This window comes from Peromyscus maniculatus, chromosome 4 (assembly GCF_049852395.1).
Source record: "Peromyscus maniculatus bairdii isolate BWxNUB_F1_BW_parent chromosome 4, HU_Pman_BW_mat_3.1, whole genome shotgun sequence".
In the NCBI taxonomy this organism is placed as follows: Eukaryota; Metazoa; Chordata; class Mammalia; order Rodentia; family Cricetidae; genus Peromyscus; species Peromyscus maniculatus.
Genome location: NC_134855.1, coordinates 15,384,874 through 15,396,741, shown reverse-complemented (window position 1 = coordinate 15,396,741; position 11,868 = coordinate 15,384,874). Strand labels below are relative to the sequence as shown.

General features: G+C 56.2%; 2 protein-coding genes across 3 annotated transcripts; one reads left to right on the top strand and one right to left on the bottom strand.

Annotated features, from left to right (window-relative positions):
- Positions 1–660: 660 nt before the first annotated feature.
- On the bottom strand, positions 661–2,218 carry C8g (complement C8 gamma chain). The gene is made up of 7 exons (XM_006981020.4): positions 2,081–2,218; positions 1,838–1,974; positions 1,584–1,654; positions 1,390–1,491; positions 1,025–1,126; positions 914–952; positions 661–830 (listed from the first exon to the last, which is right to left on the bottom strand). Exons 1-7 carry the CDS (start codon positions 2,216–2,218, stop codon positions 817–819), a joined length of 603 nt encoding a protein of 200 aa, XP_006981082.1. The 3' UTR covers positions 661–816.
- Positions 2,219–2,560: 342 nt separating this feature from the next.
- On the top strand, positions 2,561–7,324 carry Fbxw5 (F-box and WD repeat domain containing 5). 2 transcript variants are annotated; one of them, XM_006981019.4, is made up of 9 exons: positions 2,561–2,812; positions 3,855–4,070; positions 4,276–4,433; positions 4,738–4,912; positions 4,988–5,136; positions 5,320–5,752; positions 6,059–6,206; positions 6,290–6,502; positions 6,582–7,324. In XM_006981019.4, exons 2-9 carry the CDS (start codon positions 3,878–3,880, stop codon positions 6,823–6,825), a joined length of 1,713 nt encoding a protein of 570 aa, XP_006981081.1. In that variant the 5' UTR covers positions 2,561–2,812; positions 3,855–3,877; the 3' UTR covers positions 6,826–7,324. The 2 variants fall into 2 exon arrangements, with proteins under 2 accessions (XP_006981081.1, XP_076425357.1); XM_076569242.1 differs by lacking the exon at positions 2,561–2,812 and having other exon boundaries at positions 3,931–4,070; positions 4,233–4,433.
- Positions 7,325–11,868: the final 4,544 nt, after the last annotated feature.

Here is an 11,868-nt window from a genome sequence, read left to right as displayed (position 1 = left end):
CAAACCATCCCAGGTCTGGAAAGAACGGTGCTCCTGTCTAGAAAGACCCAACTCCTCCCTTATGGGGATGTGCACAACTTGCTTCTGTGACTGGTAACCTTGACTACAGTCTGGGTAGCAGTTGCTGGGGAACAGCTGTATCAGGGGTTCGCCCCACATGTTGAGAGCCCCATGCTCACCCCTAACTGGTCCATGAAGCAGGCTGCCTGCTCCCTGTTCCTGGAGTACAGCTTTCCACTGTATGTGCTCCAACTGCTCCCTTAAACCCACGCTGGTATCTTCCTGGCAAGTGCCCCTGGAACTATAGTTCTTTAGCCTCCAGGGTCAAGGGTCAGGAGGGGCCTAGAGGACTTGTTAGAAGGCCTGTGTCCCTTTCCAGAGAAGGTACCCTAGGCAGGGCTCTGAGTCCCACCGGCCATGGGCGCGAAGCCAGCACAGTGGGCTGGAATGGAGGAGGCAGGGAAGGAAAGCATCTCAGCCTTCACTGCTGAGAGGAAGCAGACTCAGGGAGGGCAGGGACTCTTGCTCCTAGGCAGAAGAAGCTGTTTCCAACCCCACCTCCCTATGGCAGAATCCTCAAATAGCCAGGGGACAAGTTGCCTTCCCTTCCCACATTGGCCAGGTGGAGCTCCCATTCAGGCTGACAGAAAAGACCCAGGGCCACGTCTGATGTTTACTGAGAAGCCCGAGAACAGCAGAGCTGTGTGAAGGGTTGCTCCTGGGGACAGACAGGAGAGACTCCAAGAGCGAGTTCAGGGTGCTCAGAACTCTCTGAGGGCGGCAGGCCACTGTCCACAGCTTCTCCGCCAGGCGGCCTCATCTCCGAACCTCTGCAGCAGACACAAGCCTTAGCAGGGGCAGAAAGGACCCTGACCCCAAGCCTGCTGCTCCCCCCTGCTCACCCACCGCTCACCATTCAGGATGTGGAACTGGTCCGCAGTCTCGCAGAAACCTAGGGGCCCAGGCAGTAGTAAGGGGGGGCAGGGCGTCAGCCAGGGAGGGGCACTGGGCTGGGGACACTCACCATACTTGGGAAAGAAAAAGATCTGGTGTTCCGTCAGGTTGGCTTCTCTGACTCGCCGCTCAAACACACTCAGGACAGAGTCACTCACGGGTAGTGAGCGGGCTGTGGGATAGACAGAGTTCCTGTGGTTTCAACAGGGCGATGGACCCAGGACACAGCCAGGTCAGCTGTCTGTCCCTGCCCCATCTGATCCCCACACTAGCACACCTGTAGCTGCTCCTTCCAGGGTGCCTGCTACTGAGAGTATCTGGATAGAAAGGGAATGGGGAGGGTGCGTGTGCCCATCTGGGGTCACCCAGCCCATCAGGACAGCAATCCAGGGTGCAAAGCACAGGGTCATGTGTGGAAGCCGAATTAGCACGCACCATAGAGTTTCACAGTCAGCTTCCTCGCCTTCTCCAGATACAGGATGGCAAAGCTCTGGTAGTCAGTCTCGGCGACAACCACATGCACTGGCCCACGGGTCCCTGGGGATGAGGCAGAGCCACAGCGGCCGCACGTCAGCTCCTCACCCCCTGCCTCCAGCCCTGCACCCTCTTGTGTGATGCCCTTGCCTCACCTCGGAGCAAGAAGCGGCCGGGGACCCCTGTGTCTCCAAAGAGTTGGCGTATCTGCCAACAGATCCCATCTCTGGGGAGGGAAGAAGGTATGGTATAAAGCGCCACTCAGGCTCTAGGAATTCCAACCCAGGTGGGGCCATATGGGATTCCTACCCAGGCCACAGAGGAGCTAGGGGTGAGGCTTGGGGTCAAGAGGACAGGGTAAGGTGGGCTCAGGGGCTGGGGTGCAGGTGGAGGCCGCACTGGGACTCACAGTTTTCGGAAGGTGCTGACGACCATAGCTGTACCCTGGGGAGCTGTGTGCAATGTGGTGGCCTCGGCCCGGTGGCCCTGCTCCTGAAGAAAGCGGCATGCAGAGCCCACAGCCACAAGGAGCCACGTCCCTGCAAACTGGCAGTGGATCGGGAGGGCTCAGGACTGGCTGAGGGAACGGGCACCCCAAGCCAATCCTGCCAAGCTGCTCCTTTACCTACCCCCACTCACTCCCAGCTTTTACCTGCTGAGCATTGAAATTGGCCTGGGCCTGGATGGTGCTGATGGGGGATGTAGACCCAGAGGGCTTTCGAGCCCTTTGGCCCAGTGAACTGGTTGTCAAGAGCAGGATGAAGAATAACACTGCCCCAGGGGACAGCATGGCGGTCCTGTCACGCACAGCCGGTAACAGGACAGGGAGGTGGAGGGCTGCACTGTCCCAGGTCAGAGTCCACTGTCCAGTGCCACAGGAAGCACAGCCCAGGAAGTCCACATCTGTCTTCCGCTTACTGAACCCCTACCCCAAGCTAGGGACCGTCCTAGAACCTGGCCTTGACAGGAGCATGGCATTGTGTCCCCAGTGCAAAGTCTGAGTTGACTTCTGCACCCCGATTTCCACTTGAGGTCAGTGCTCAACCCTTGGCACGCCAGTAACCGGTCTTATCCCCACAGCCAACGACAACGTGCTCATAAAGCTACTTGTACTCGAACCCGTCCAGCTGGGCCAGGCTCGTGGCTGCCGCTCTTTCCAGGAGCCAGGACCAAGCACTGCTCTAGGAGCGCCAGAGCACTAGCGCGCGCAGGCGCATAGAGAAACGCCGGCCCCGACTCGGAGCCCGAGGCGCAGGCGCAAGAGAAGTGGCCATCGATGCCTCGGGGCTCAGGGCGTCGAGCCTGGCTCCTCGGTGGAGACGCGGAGGCGGGGACTAGAGCGGCGGCGGAAGCGGGGCGCAGCGCAGCGGGCGGAGGCGCCGCGGTGAGTCCCGGCTTCGGCCCCGCCGTGCTTACCTGTGTCATCTGCCCTGTCCCTCGTCACCGGCCCTGTACCCCTGACGCCCAGTCCTGCCGTCACCAGCCTGGTGCCCCCCTCGGTCTCCCCCCCCCCCCGCCCCCGGCACTGCCTTCGTTTATTCTCTCGGGCCTTGTCCAGGTCATGAGCCTCGCCCTGCCTTCGTGGCCTTTGCCACCTTCACGGGCCTTGTCCACTGTCACCAGCTTTTTTTTCCTGCAATGCCTACACATGTACAGCCTTTGGTGGCCTTATCTGGCCAGCGGTGGCCTTGGCAGGCTGTCACCATCCTGCTCCCCCGGGCAGTGTTCAGGAGGTGAATGAGGGAGCTGCTGCCCAGCCTGGCTAAGCAGCAAGGCGTGATCCCCACTGTCTGCTCGGACATTCAGAAACCCCATACACTCTGACCCCCACCCTCCCCCCGGCCAGGCTCTTTCCTGAGTCCACAAGTCACTCTGGCCAGGAGGAGCCCCTTCTCAGAAGAAAGTCAGCCCTGGCCTAAAGTCTTGGGGCAGCACCATCAAAGACAGTGGAGTGTCTGTCACTTGGTCCTGACTGCTAGAACTTAGCTGCCAGCTTGGGCAGCACAGACCTGTTTGCCTGGCCTTGGCGCTCAGATGTCTCCCTGGGCTCAGGAGAATGGGGAAGGTGTCAGAGCCCCCCCTCCCTGCCCCGGAGGTGTGAAGATGGGGACCACCTCCTACTCTTCAGGTTGCACTAGGCTGACTGGTACTGAGATGCTTACCATCTGGTCCAGCAAGTCCTTTGGTGCCCCTGGAGAATGTGAGGTGGCCAAACATTACTGTCTGGGTGCTTCGAGACGTGTTGGGTGGGACAGTGCTACTGGTACCCCCTGCACATGCTCAGTGCAGTGGAATTCTCAGCTGGGCAGTTGGTAGGGCTGGAGGAACAGCCAGGACTGCCATGTCTGGAGTACCAGGTCATCAGTCTCTCCCTGGGGTTGGGCGTGCGGAGGCCTGGGCTCAGAGCAGCCACTGGTGGGTTTCAGGACTGTCTGGGCAGAATGTCACGATGGACGAGGGGGGCATGCCCCTGCTCCCCGACAGCCTGGTCTACCAGATCTTCCTGAGCCTGGACCCTGCAGATGTGCTGACTGCTGGGCTGGTGTGCCGCCAGTGGCAGGCTGTGTCCCGGGATGAGTTCTTATGGAGGGAGCAGTTCTACCGTTACTACCACGTGGCTCGAGATGTACCCCGCCATCCAGGTCAGTGCCCACACAACCTGCTGGCCTCAGGGCAGGGGCTCGTGGCTCGAGGGCCTGACACATGGGCCGGGTTGGGAGGAGGGAGTCTCTGTGACAGGTGAGGCCTAATTGGTGAGCAGTGGGTTCCAGAGGCCCTACAGCACAGCTCTTAGTCTTTATTAGTAAGGGAGGCTTGCATGCAGGAGTGACACCATATTGCCCACAGCGGCCACGTCCTGGTATGAGGAGTTCCGACGGCTCTATGACATGGTACCCTGTGTGGAGGTGCAGACACTGAAGGAGCACACCGACCAGGTCCTGCACCTCAGCTTTTCCCACTCGGGGTACCAGTTTGCTTCCTGCTCCAAGGACTGCACGGTGAAGGTGAGGGTACCTCTCTCATGCAGCAGAACTCAGTGGGAAGAGAAGTCACTGGGGAGAAAAGCAGAGAGGGTCCGTTAGGCCCTGGAGGCCTGATCTGGACCACACAAGACCCCGGGCTAAGAACAGCTCGAACCTCTAGCTCCAGGGGCCAGCCCTCTACATTGGTAGGGTGTGATAAGAGTGGGTGGTAAGGGCCTAGGATGAGATTCTTACCCCGTGAGGACTCAACCCCCTCAGTGGAGAAGAGCCAGGACTTGCCGGAGTGAACTGGCCAGGTAATTACCATGCAGCCCCTCTGGTGCAGATCTGGAACAACGACCTGACCATCTCCCTGCTGCACAGTGCAGATATGAGACCATACAACTGGAGCTACACCCAGTTCTCCCAGTTCAACCAAGACGACTCACTGCTGCTGGCCTCCGGGGTGTTCCTGGGGCCACACAACTCCTCCTCAGGCGAGATAGCTGTCATCAGCCTCGGTGAGTGTGGGCATTGGGTCGGGCTGCCCTCGTCATGCCCGTCAGCAGCATGCCCAGCTGTGGCCTTCCCCACAGACTCCTTCGTCCTGCTGTCCCGAGTGCGAAACAAGCCCTACGATGTGTTTGGCTGCTGGCTCACAGAAACCAGCCTCATTTCGGGGAACCTGCACCGCATTGGAGATATCACCTCCTGTTCAGTGCTGTGGCTCAACAATGCCTTCCAGGTTCAGACTGGGGCCGGGACAGGCTGGGCAGACAGGTGGGGTAGGGCAGGGGAACTCGAGAGGATGGTGTGGGAAGGGCTGGACATGGAAGAGCAGATGCAAGACCTGGGGTAGGCTGCTCTCCAGGCCTGGCCCTCTGGCCAGCACCCACCTGTTGCGGGCCTTGGCTTGTGTCCCACGTAGGACGTGGAGTCAGAGAATGTGAACGTGGTAAAGCGGCTCTTTAAGATCCAGAACCTCAACGCTAGCACCATCCGTACAGTAATGGTGGCTGACTGCAGCCGCTTCGATAGCCCGGACCTCCTGCTGGATGCTGGCGACCAGCCCGGGCTCCCCTGCCGAGTCTTTGACCTAGGTGGGGACAGTGAAGAGGAGGAGGACCCTGACCCGGGGCTGCACACCTCTGGCTCTGGCCGTGTCAAGGAAGGTTTGCGGCGCATGTTGGATAGCATGTTGGATGGACACGCACAGCTATCAGATTGTGCACTGGAGACCCAGGTGGCTGAGCTGCTGGCCCAGAGCCACACCAAGCCCCCCGAGTCTAGTGATGCTGACACCAGGAACAAGTACCTCATCTTCACCACTGGCTGCCTCACCTACTCACCACACCAGATCGGTAATGACGGGCAGGGCAGAGCTGGGCCTGGGAGGGTCAACAGCCACTGTGGTGCCCCCCAGACAGCAAGTCCACGGGCACAGCTTGGATCGTGCCTTGGGATACAGCTCTGGCCTCGACACACTTGTGTAAGAGTGGTGAAACCCAGGCAGGGGATTGGTTGGCCAGTGACCAGGTGGGCAGCTGTGCTCCAGTCTAAGTGTAGGCAGTGTTTGTGGACCACGAGGGCTGTTCTTGGAGTGGGAGTGCCCTGGTGGTGACGTCCCTCCAGGCTCGGGATGACCCCTCACCCTGGTCTCCATGCAGGCATCAAACAGATCCTGCCACACCAGATGACTACAGCAGGGCCTGTGCTGGGTGAGGGCCGGGGCTCCGATGCCTTCTTTGATGCACTGGACCATGTCATTGACGTGCATGGGCACATCATTGGCATGGGCCTGTCTCCTGATAACAGGTGGGCCTGGCGTGCTGGGGGGGACACCACAGATGGCCCCGATCTAATAGCATGCTTGTACCTAACATGTATCCCATGCTCAGGTACCTGTACGTGAATAGCCGTGCCTGGCCTCCTGGCTCAGTGGTAGCTGATCCCATGCAGCCGCCACCCATTGCAGAGGAGATCGACCTGCTGGTGTTTGACCTCAAGACCATGCGGGAGGTGAAGCGGGCTCTGCGAGCGCACCGTGCCTACACCCCCAACGACGAGTGCTTCTTCATCTTCCTGGATGTCAGCAGGGATTTTGTGGCCAGGTGTGGGCTCAGGTGGGCCCCAGGGCTTGGGTACGGGCTCAGCAGGTGGGTGTGGGCTCATCCAGATGCTCTCCCACAGTGGGGCTGAAGATCGGCATGGTTATATCTGGGACCGCCACTACAACATCTGCCTAGCCAAGCTGCGGCACGAGGATGTGGTCAACTCGGTGGCCTTCAGCCCGCAGGAGCAGGAGCTCCTGTTGACGGCCAGCGACGATGCCACTATCAAAGCCTGGCGTTCACCACGCACTGTCCGTGTCCTCCAGGCCCCGCGCCCACGCCCACGCCCCTTCTTCTCTTGGTTTGCCAGCCACAGGCGCTGAAGGCATCAGTGACTCGGAGCCATTGGGACCCACTGGGGAGAACCATACCCCGCGGTTCTTGACTGCACCGGGGCAAAGTAGCTCACAGCAGTAACGCCTTAGGAGGGGACAGCCTGACCCCAACACACTCACATGCAACCTGCTCACTTAGCCGTCAGGCGCAGCACTAGGGTAGCCCTTGTTGGCAGCACCAGAGACCCCATGGCAGGCAGCCCCTTGGCCAACTTGGGGTACGCGGGACAGTGGAAGTCCTGTTCTTCACTTACCCTCTTCCCCTGGGCTGGCAGCTCACACAGCTCCAGACTGACCACTGCCTGGGTACCTTTTACACAGCAAAACCCACACCCTTGGATGTCCTGAGTGTACCTTGGGTGAGAGGCCATAGGCTCTGGCCTCTGATACTTTGCGCTACTGATTGAGCAGCCTGCAGTGGACCATGGGTGCTGCATGTTGCACTCATGAACTGTTTGGGTTAATGAATAAACAGTTGGCAACAGCACATGCCATCTAGTCTGTTTTCAGGGAGGGGCCCAGGCTCTGCCCGCCATTGTCATCCTGGTGACCGACCTCTGCCCCAGGGATCCTCCAGGAAGAGGAAGTGCTGGTTCAGGTGTGTATCCCTGGACTTCAGGGACGCCTGTCCACGACTGGCTGAGTGCTGGTGGATGCAGGAAGGTGGACACCGCCAAGCCTGGTCCAGTGCTTGGGAGAGGGTGAGCTTTAACACAGTCAGTGCCATCCGGAGAGAGCTCCCAGAGCAGGGTACAGTGTGGTACAGGCCTGTGAGCCTTGCTCCTCAGAGGTAAAAACCTGCCTGCACTACAGAACAAGTTCAGGGCTGATCTAGGCAACTGCGTTAGTCTCTGGCTTGAAAAAGTAAGAGAAAGTTGGGGGTTGTGGATTAGTGGTAGTACTGCTTGCCTATCATGCCCGGGGTTCAATTTCCAGTGCCACCTAAACCAAAACTCCTGGAATGTGTGAGGAGCCAAGGTGCAGAAGGGTAGCTTTAGGCCAGCCTGAGAGCTCCCATCATCTTCCTTATCCAGTTAAGGGTTCTTCGTGTGATGGTGGCAGTCGGGAAGATTTGGGGCTTTGGTAGGGCTAGCATCCAGAGTGACCCAAGTAAGAACTGGGATCTCATTTAAAAGTTTTCCTGCTACAAAGAGCAGAGAAAGCTTACTCAGGACTGAGTGGACAGGGCAAGTGTCCTCCCCGGTCCAAGCCAGCCAGTGAGCAGGGGCTGCTTCCCATCCTTCTGGTGGGAACCACACTGGCTGCATATCAAGGCGATGGGGCAGGCCTTGTCTGTGACCTGTTGCTGATGCTGGCGGGCAGGATCCAGGAGCATCCACCAGATGAGCAGCAGTGCCCAGGGGCAGGAGGCAGCCTCCACTGGAAAGCACCAGGGCCGCAGGGCAGTCCACAAAGCCTTTAAGGAAAGCGAGGAGGAGACAGTTGTGTAGAGGCTGGGCTGGGTCTCACTGGGGAGCACTTGCCTTGCATGTCTTAGGCCCAGGTTCCCTCCCCGGCACGACAAAGGAACAATGCTGACCATTCTACACAAGATGAGCCTCAAACTAGGAGTTCAGAGCCCCTAAGAACCGAGTCCAACAAGTCCAAATATACTTCTGAGAAGTTATAGCAAGTGCCTGGGAAGGACTTTGGATTTGTCTGATTTAAAGTACAAAGGAAACAGCACCTGTAAAACAGAAATAGTGCCCCACGGGGCAAAGCCAGGGAGCAGTCGGAGCACGCAGAAATATAAAACTGGACTGGGGTAACAGGAACACACCACAAGTTCAACTTTTACATGTTGGGCTTCACTTGCCAAGAAGACCCAGCCTCGTGGAAGGGCAGAAGAGGTGTCACGGGGCAGGCAGGATGGCTCAGTAAGGCAGCCTGCTACCAAGCCTGTCTGATGTCGTTCTTCAGAACCCACACGGTAGAAGCAGCAACTCCTACAAGTTATCCTCTGACCTCCATACGCCACCATGGTGTGTGCGCCCCCATATGTACAAAGTAAAATAGAATGTAAGAGGGGAGACACCCATCCCTACCTCCAGCAGCGGTGGTGAGAGATTCAGTGTTTAACTCAGCACATTGTACACATCTCTGTGAAACTGCAGCCGGCAAGGACACAGAAGCCTGACTCTCGGGGAGACGGTCAGAGAAGCCTGACTCTCGGGGAGATGGTCTGGCTCCAGAATAGACAGGTCTTGGGGCTCCAATTCCACAGACGTGGCTGCAATTGACCAGTGTGAGAACTGAGAACCCGGAGATGCATGGGGCAGGACGCAGCCCTTTGCTGGCGGTGTTCACTCTGGGCCTGACTCCATGCAGCTGGAGCCTGGAAGGAGCACCAGGGCCCAAAGGGCAGCCCCACGCACTGCCGAGTGAGCTGAGTGCACTTGCTGTCTCTCTGGCGCCCCCTAGTGGTGGTAGGAGACAGCTATACTGTCTCATAACGACAGTCCCAAGAAGGTGGGGCTGTGTGACTTTCCTCCCTCTGTCCTTTTGCCATAGGGACCCTACTGTGCTCCCATCGAGGGAGGAGGAAGGCAGGGCAGCTAGGTGACTAGAACCCCAATTATCTGGCTAAACGACCAAATGAGGGGGAGCTCAGGAAAGCGAAAAGAAGAAATTCTACGTCTGTTGGTGGAGTTAAGTACAGCTACAATAGGAAACACTGTGGGAATTCTACATTTGAATTCAAGTTCACAATAACTCCAAGCAGAGCACTGAAAACTTAAGTGCATATTTAAATTTTCTTAACATTTTTTGGGGGGCACCTGACAGCACTTCTGGGGCCAGAGGACAACTTGCAGGAGTTGGCTTTCTTCCAATGTGAGTTCTGGGGCTCAGACTCGGGTCCCCAGGCATGGCAGCAAGCACCTTACCAGATGAGCCCTCCTCACTGGCCCTACAGTGTATTTTATCTTTGGAATACTAAAACTACTATACAAAGAGTTAAAATTATAATAAACTAACAGAACATTAGAATGTTCAAATCACCACTCCATTATAGGTAGGCAAACCAGAGAACCAGTGAACACAAAATCTAAGCATAAATCAAAAAATGATATATTAAAAAAAAAAGAACCTTTTTTTTTTAAAAAATGGGTATCACTACGTAGCTCAGGCTGGCCTCAAATTTGAGATGCTCCTGCTGAGGCCTCCTGAGGGATACAATGGCGTGTGTGCACCACATACTGAATAAAAACTTGGATCCAGCCGGGCGGTGGTGGCTCACGCCTTTAATCCCAGCACTCGGGAGGCAGAGGCAGGCAGAACCAGCCTGTCACCAGGCTGCCCCACAGCCCTGGGCGGCTTTATTTTTGGCTGCGTCTGAGGCTCTGCTGAAGTTCCCTTCTCCACAGGGCACTGTTCCGACAGCGCTGCTTCTCCTGTGTGCCGACCGGTGGCACTAGGGTGGCAGCTCTCGACCCTGGGTTCTGGGCTGACATTGTCTCTTCTCTAACCCAGCTGTGCTGGGGCACTTGAGGAAGTCTCACAGGCCAGCAGAGCTGGACCCAAGTTTTTTTTTTTTTTTTTGGTTTTTCGAGACAGGGTTTCTCTGTGCAGTTTTGTGCCTTTCCTGGAACTCACTTGGTAGACCAGGCTGGCCTTGAACTCACAGAGATCCGCCTGCCTCTGCCTCCCAAGTGCTGGGACTAAAGGCGTGCACCACCACCGCCCAGCAAAAGCTCCCTTTTTAAAGGACACTGGCCATGGCTGGATTAGGAACCACTTTGACGACTGTCTTGATTCCCTTTCTAAGGATCATACTTCCTATTCTGGTGGCCTAGGAGTTCTCTGGGGTGGTGTAGGGTGTAGAATTCAGCCTCTGACAAGGAACTAACTGCATGGAACAGGTCTGTGAAGAACATCCTACCCACTAGCCGGACATACCCCTTCTACAGTGCCCAGAGAAAACCCACCAAGTCAGATCACAGCCTGGGCCACCAAGCAAACCCTAGCACCTCCAAGCTTTGTTAAAGAACTAATAGTCCTATGTCTTAGTCCATTCACTGCTTTAAGGAAACACTAATGGCCTGAGAGGCTCCTGGGCAACAGTTTATTTCTCATGGTGCTGGAGGGCACAGGCCAGGGCACTGCAGATTGGGTGCCCTGTGAGGGCCATTTCCTGGGTAAGAAAGACTATCTTCTGACAGATCTCACATGGTGGAGCGTGAATGCACTTTCCCAGGCCCACAAAGGTTCTATTTTCATGATCCAATCACCTCCAAATACTGTCTCATTGGACACAAGTTTCAACATATGAATTTGGATGAGACAAAAATATTTAGTCTTGTCTTAGTCTATTTTTGCTGCTATAAAAAGGACAACTGAGACTCAATGTAACTGGCTCACAGTAGTGGAGGCCAGGAAGTCCAAGATGAAGGGGCCAGCATGTGGTAAGAGCCTCAGCACATCACGGTTTGGTAGAAGAGAGAACTAAGAGATGGTAGAACTCACCTCTGTATAATGGTACCAATCCCACCCATGAAGGTGGGGCCTTTACCCCCAATTTTCTCTAAATACTGTTACAATGATCATTAAATTTCAACATGAGAGGCTGGAGAGATGGCTCAGCAGTTAAGAGCATTGGTTGCTCTTCCAGAGGTCCCGAGTTCAATTCCCAGAAACCACATAGTGGCTCACAACCATCTATAGTGGAATCTGATGCCCTCTTCTGGCATAAAGGTGTGCATGCAAATAGAGCACTCATACATAAAATAAACAAATCAATCTTAGCTGGGCTCAGTGGCACAGGACTTTAGTTCCAGCACTTGGGAGGCAGAGGCAGGTAGATCTCTGTGAGTTCGAGGCCAGCCTTTATTCTACAAAGCAAGTTCCAGGACACCCAGGGCTGTTACACAGAGAAACCCTGCCTTGAAAAACAAAAACAAAACAAAAAAGTCAACATGAGTTTTAGAGGGGATAAACATCTAAACCATAGTATTGTATGCCCCCTTTAGCTCATGCCTGCCTTAGTGCAGCCAAAGGCTGCATGTGGGAGAAATATAAGACACATTAAAAGTC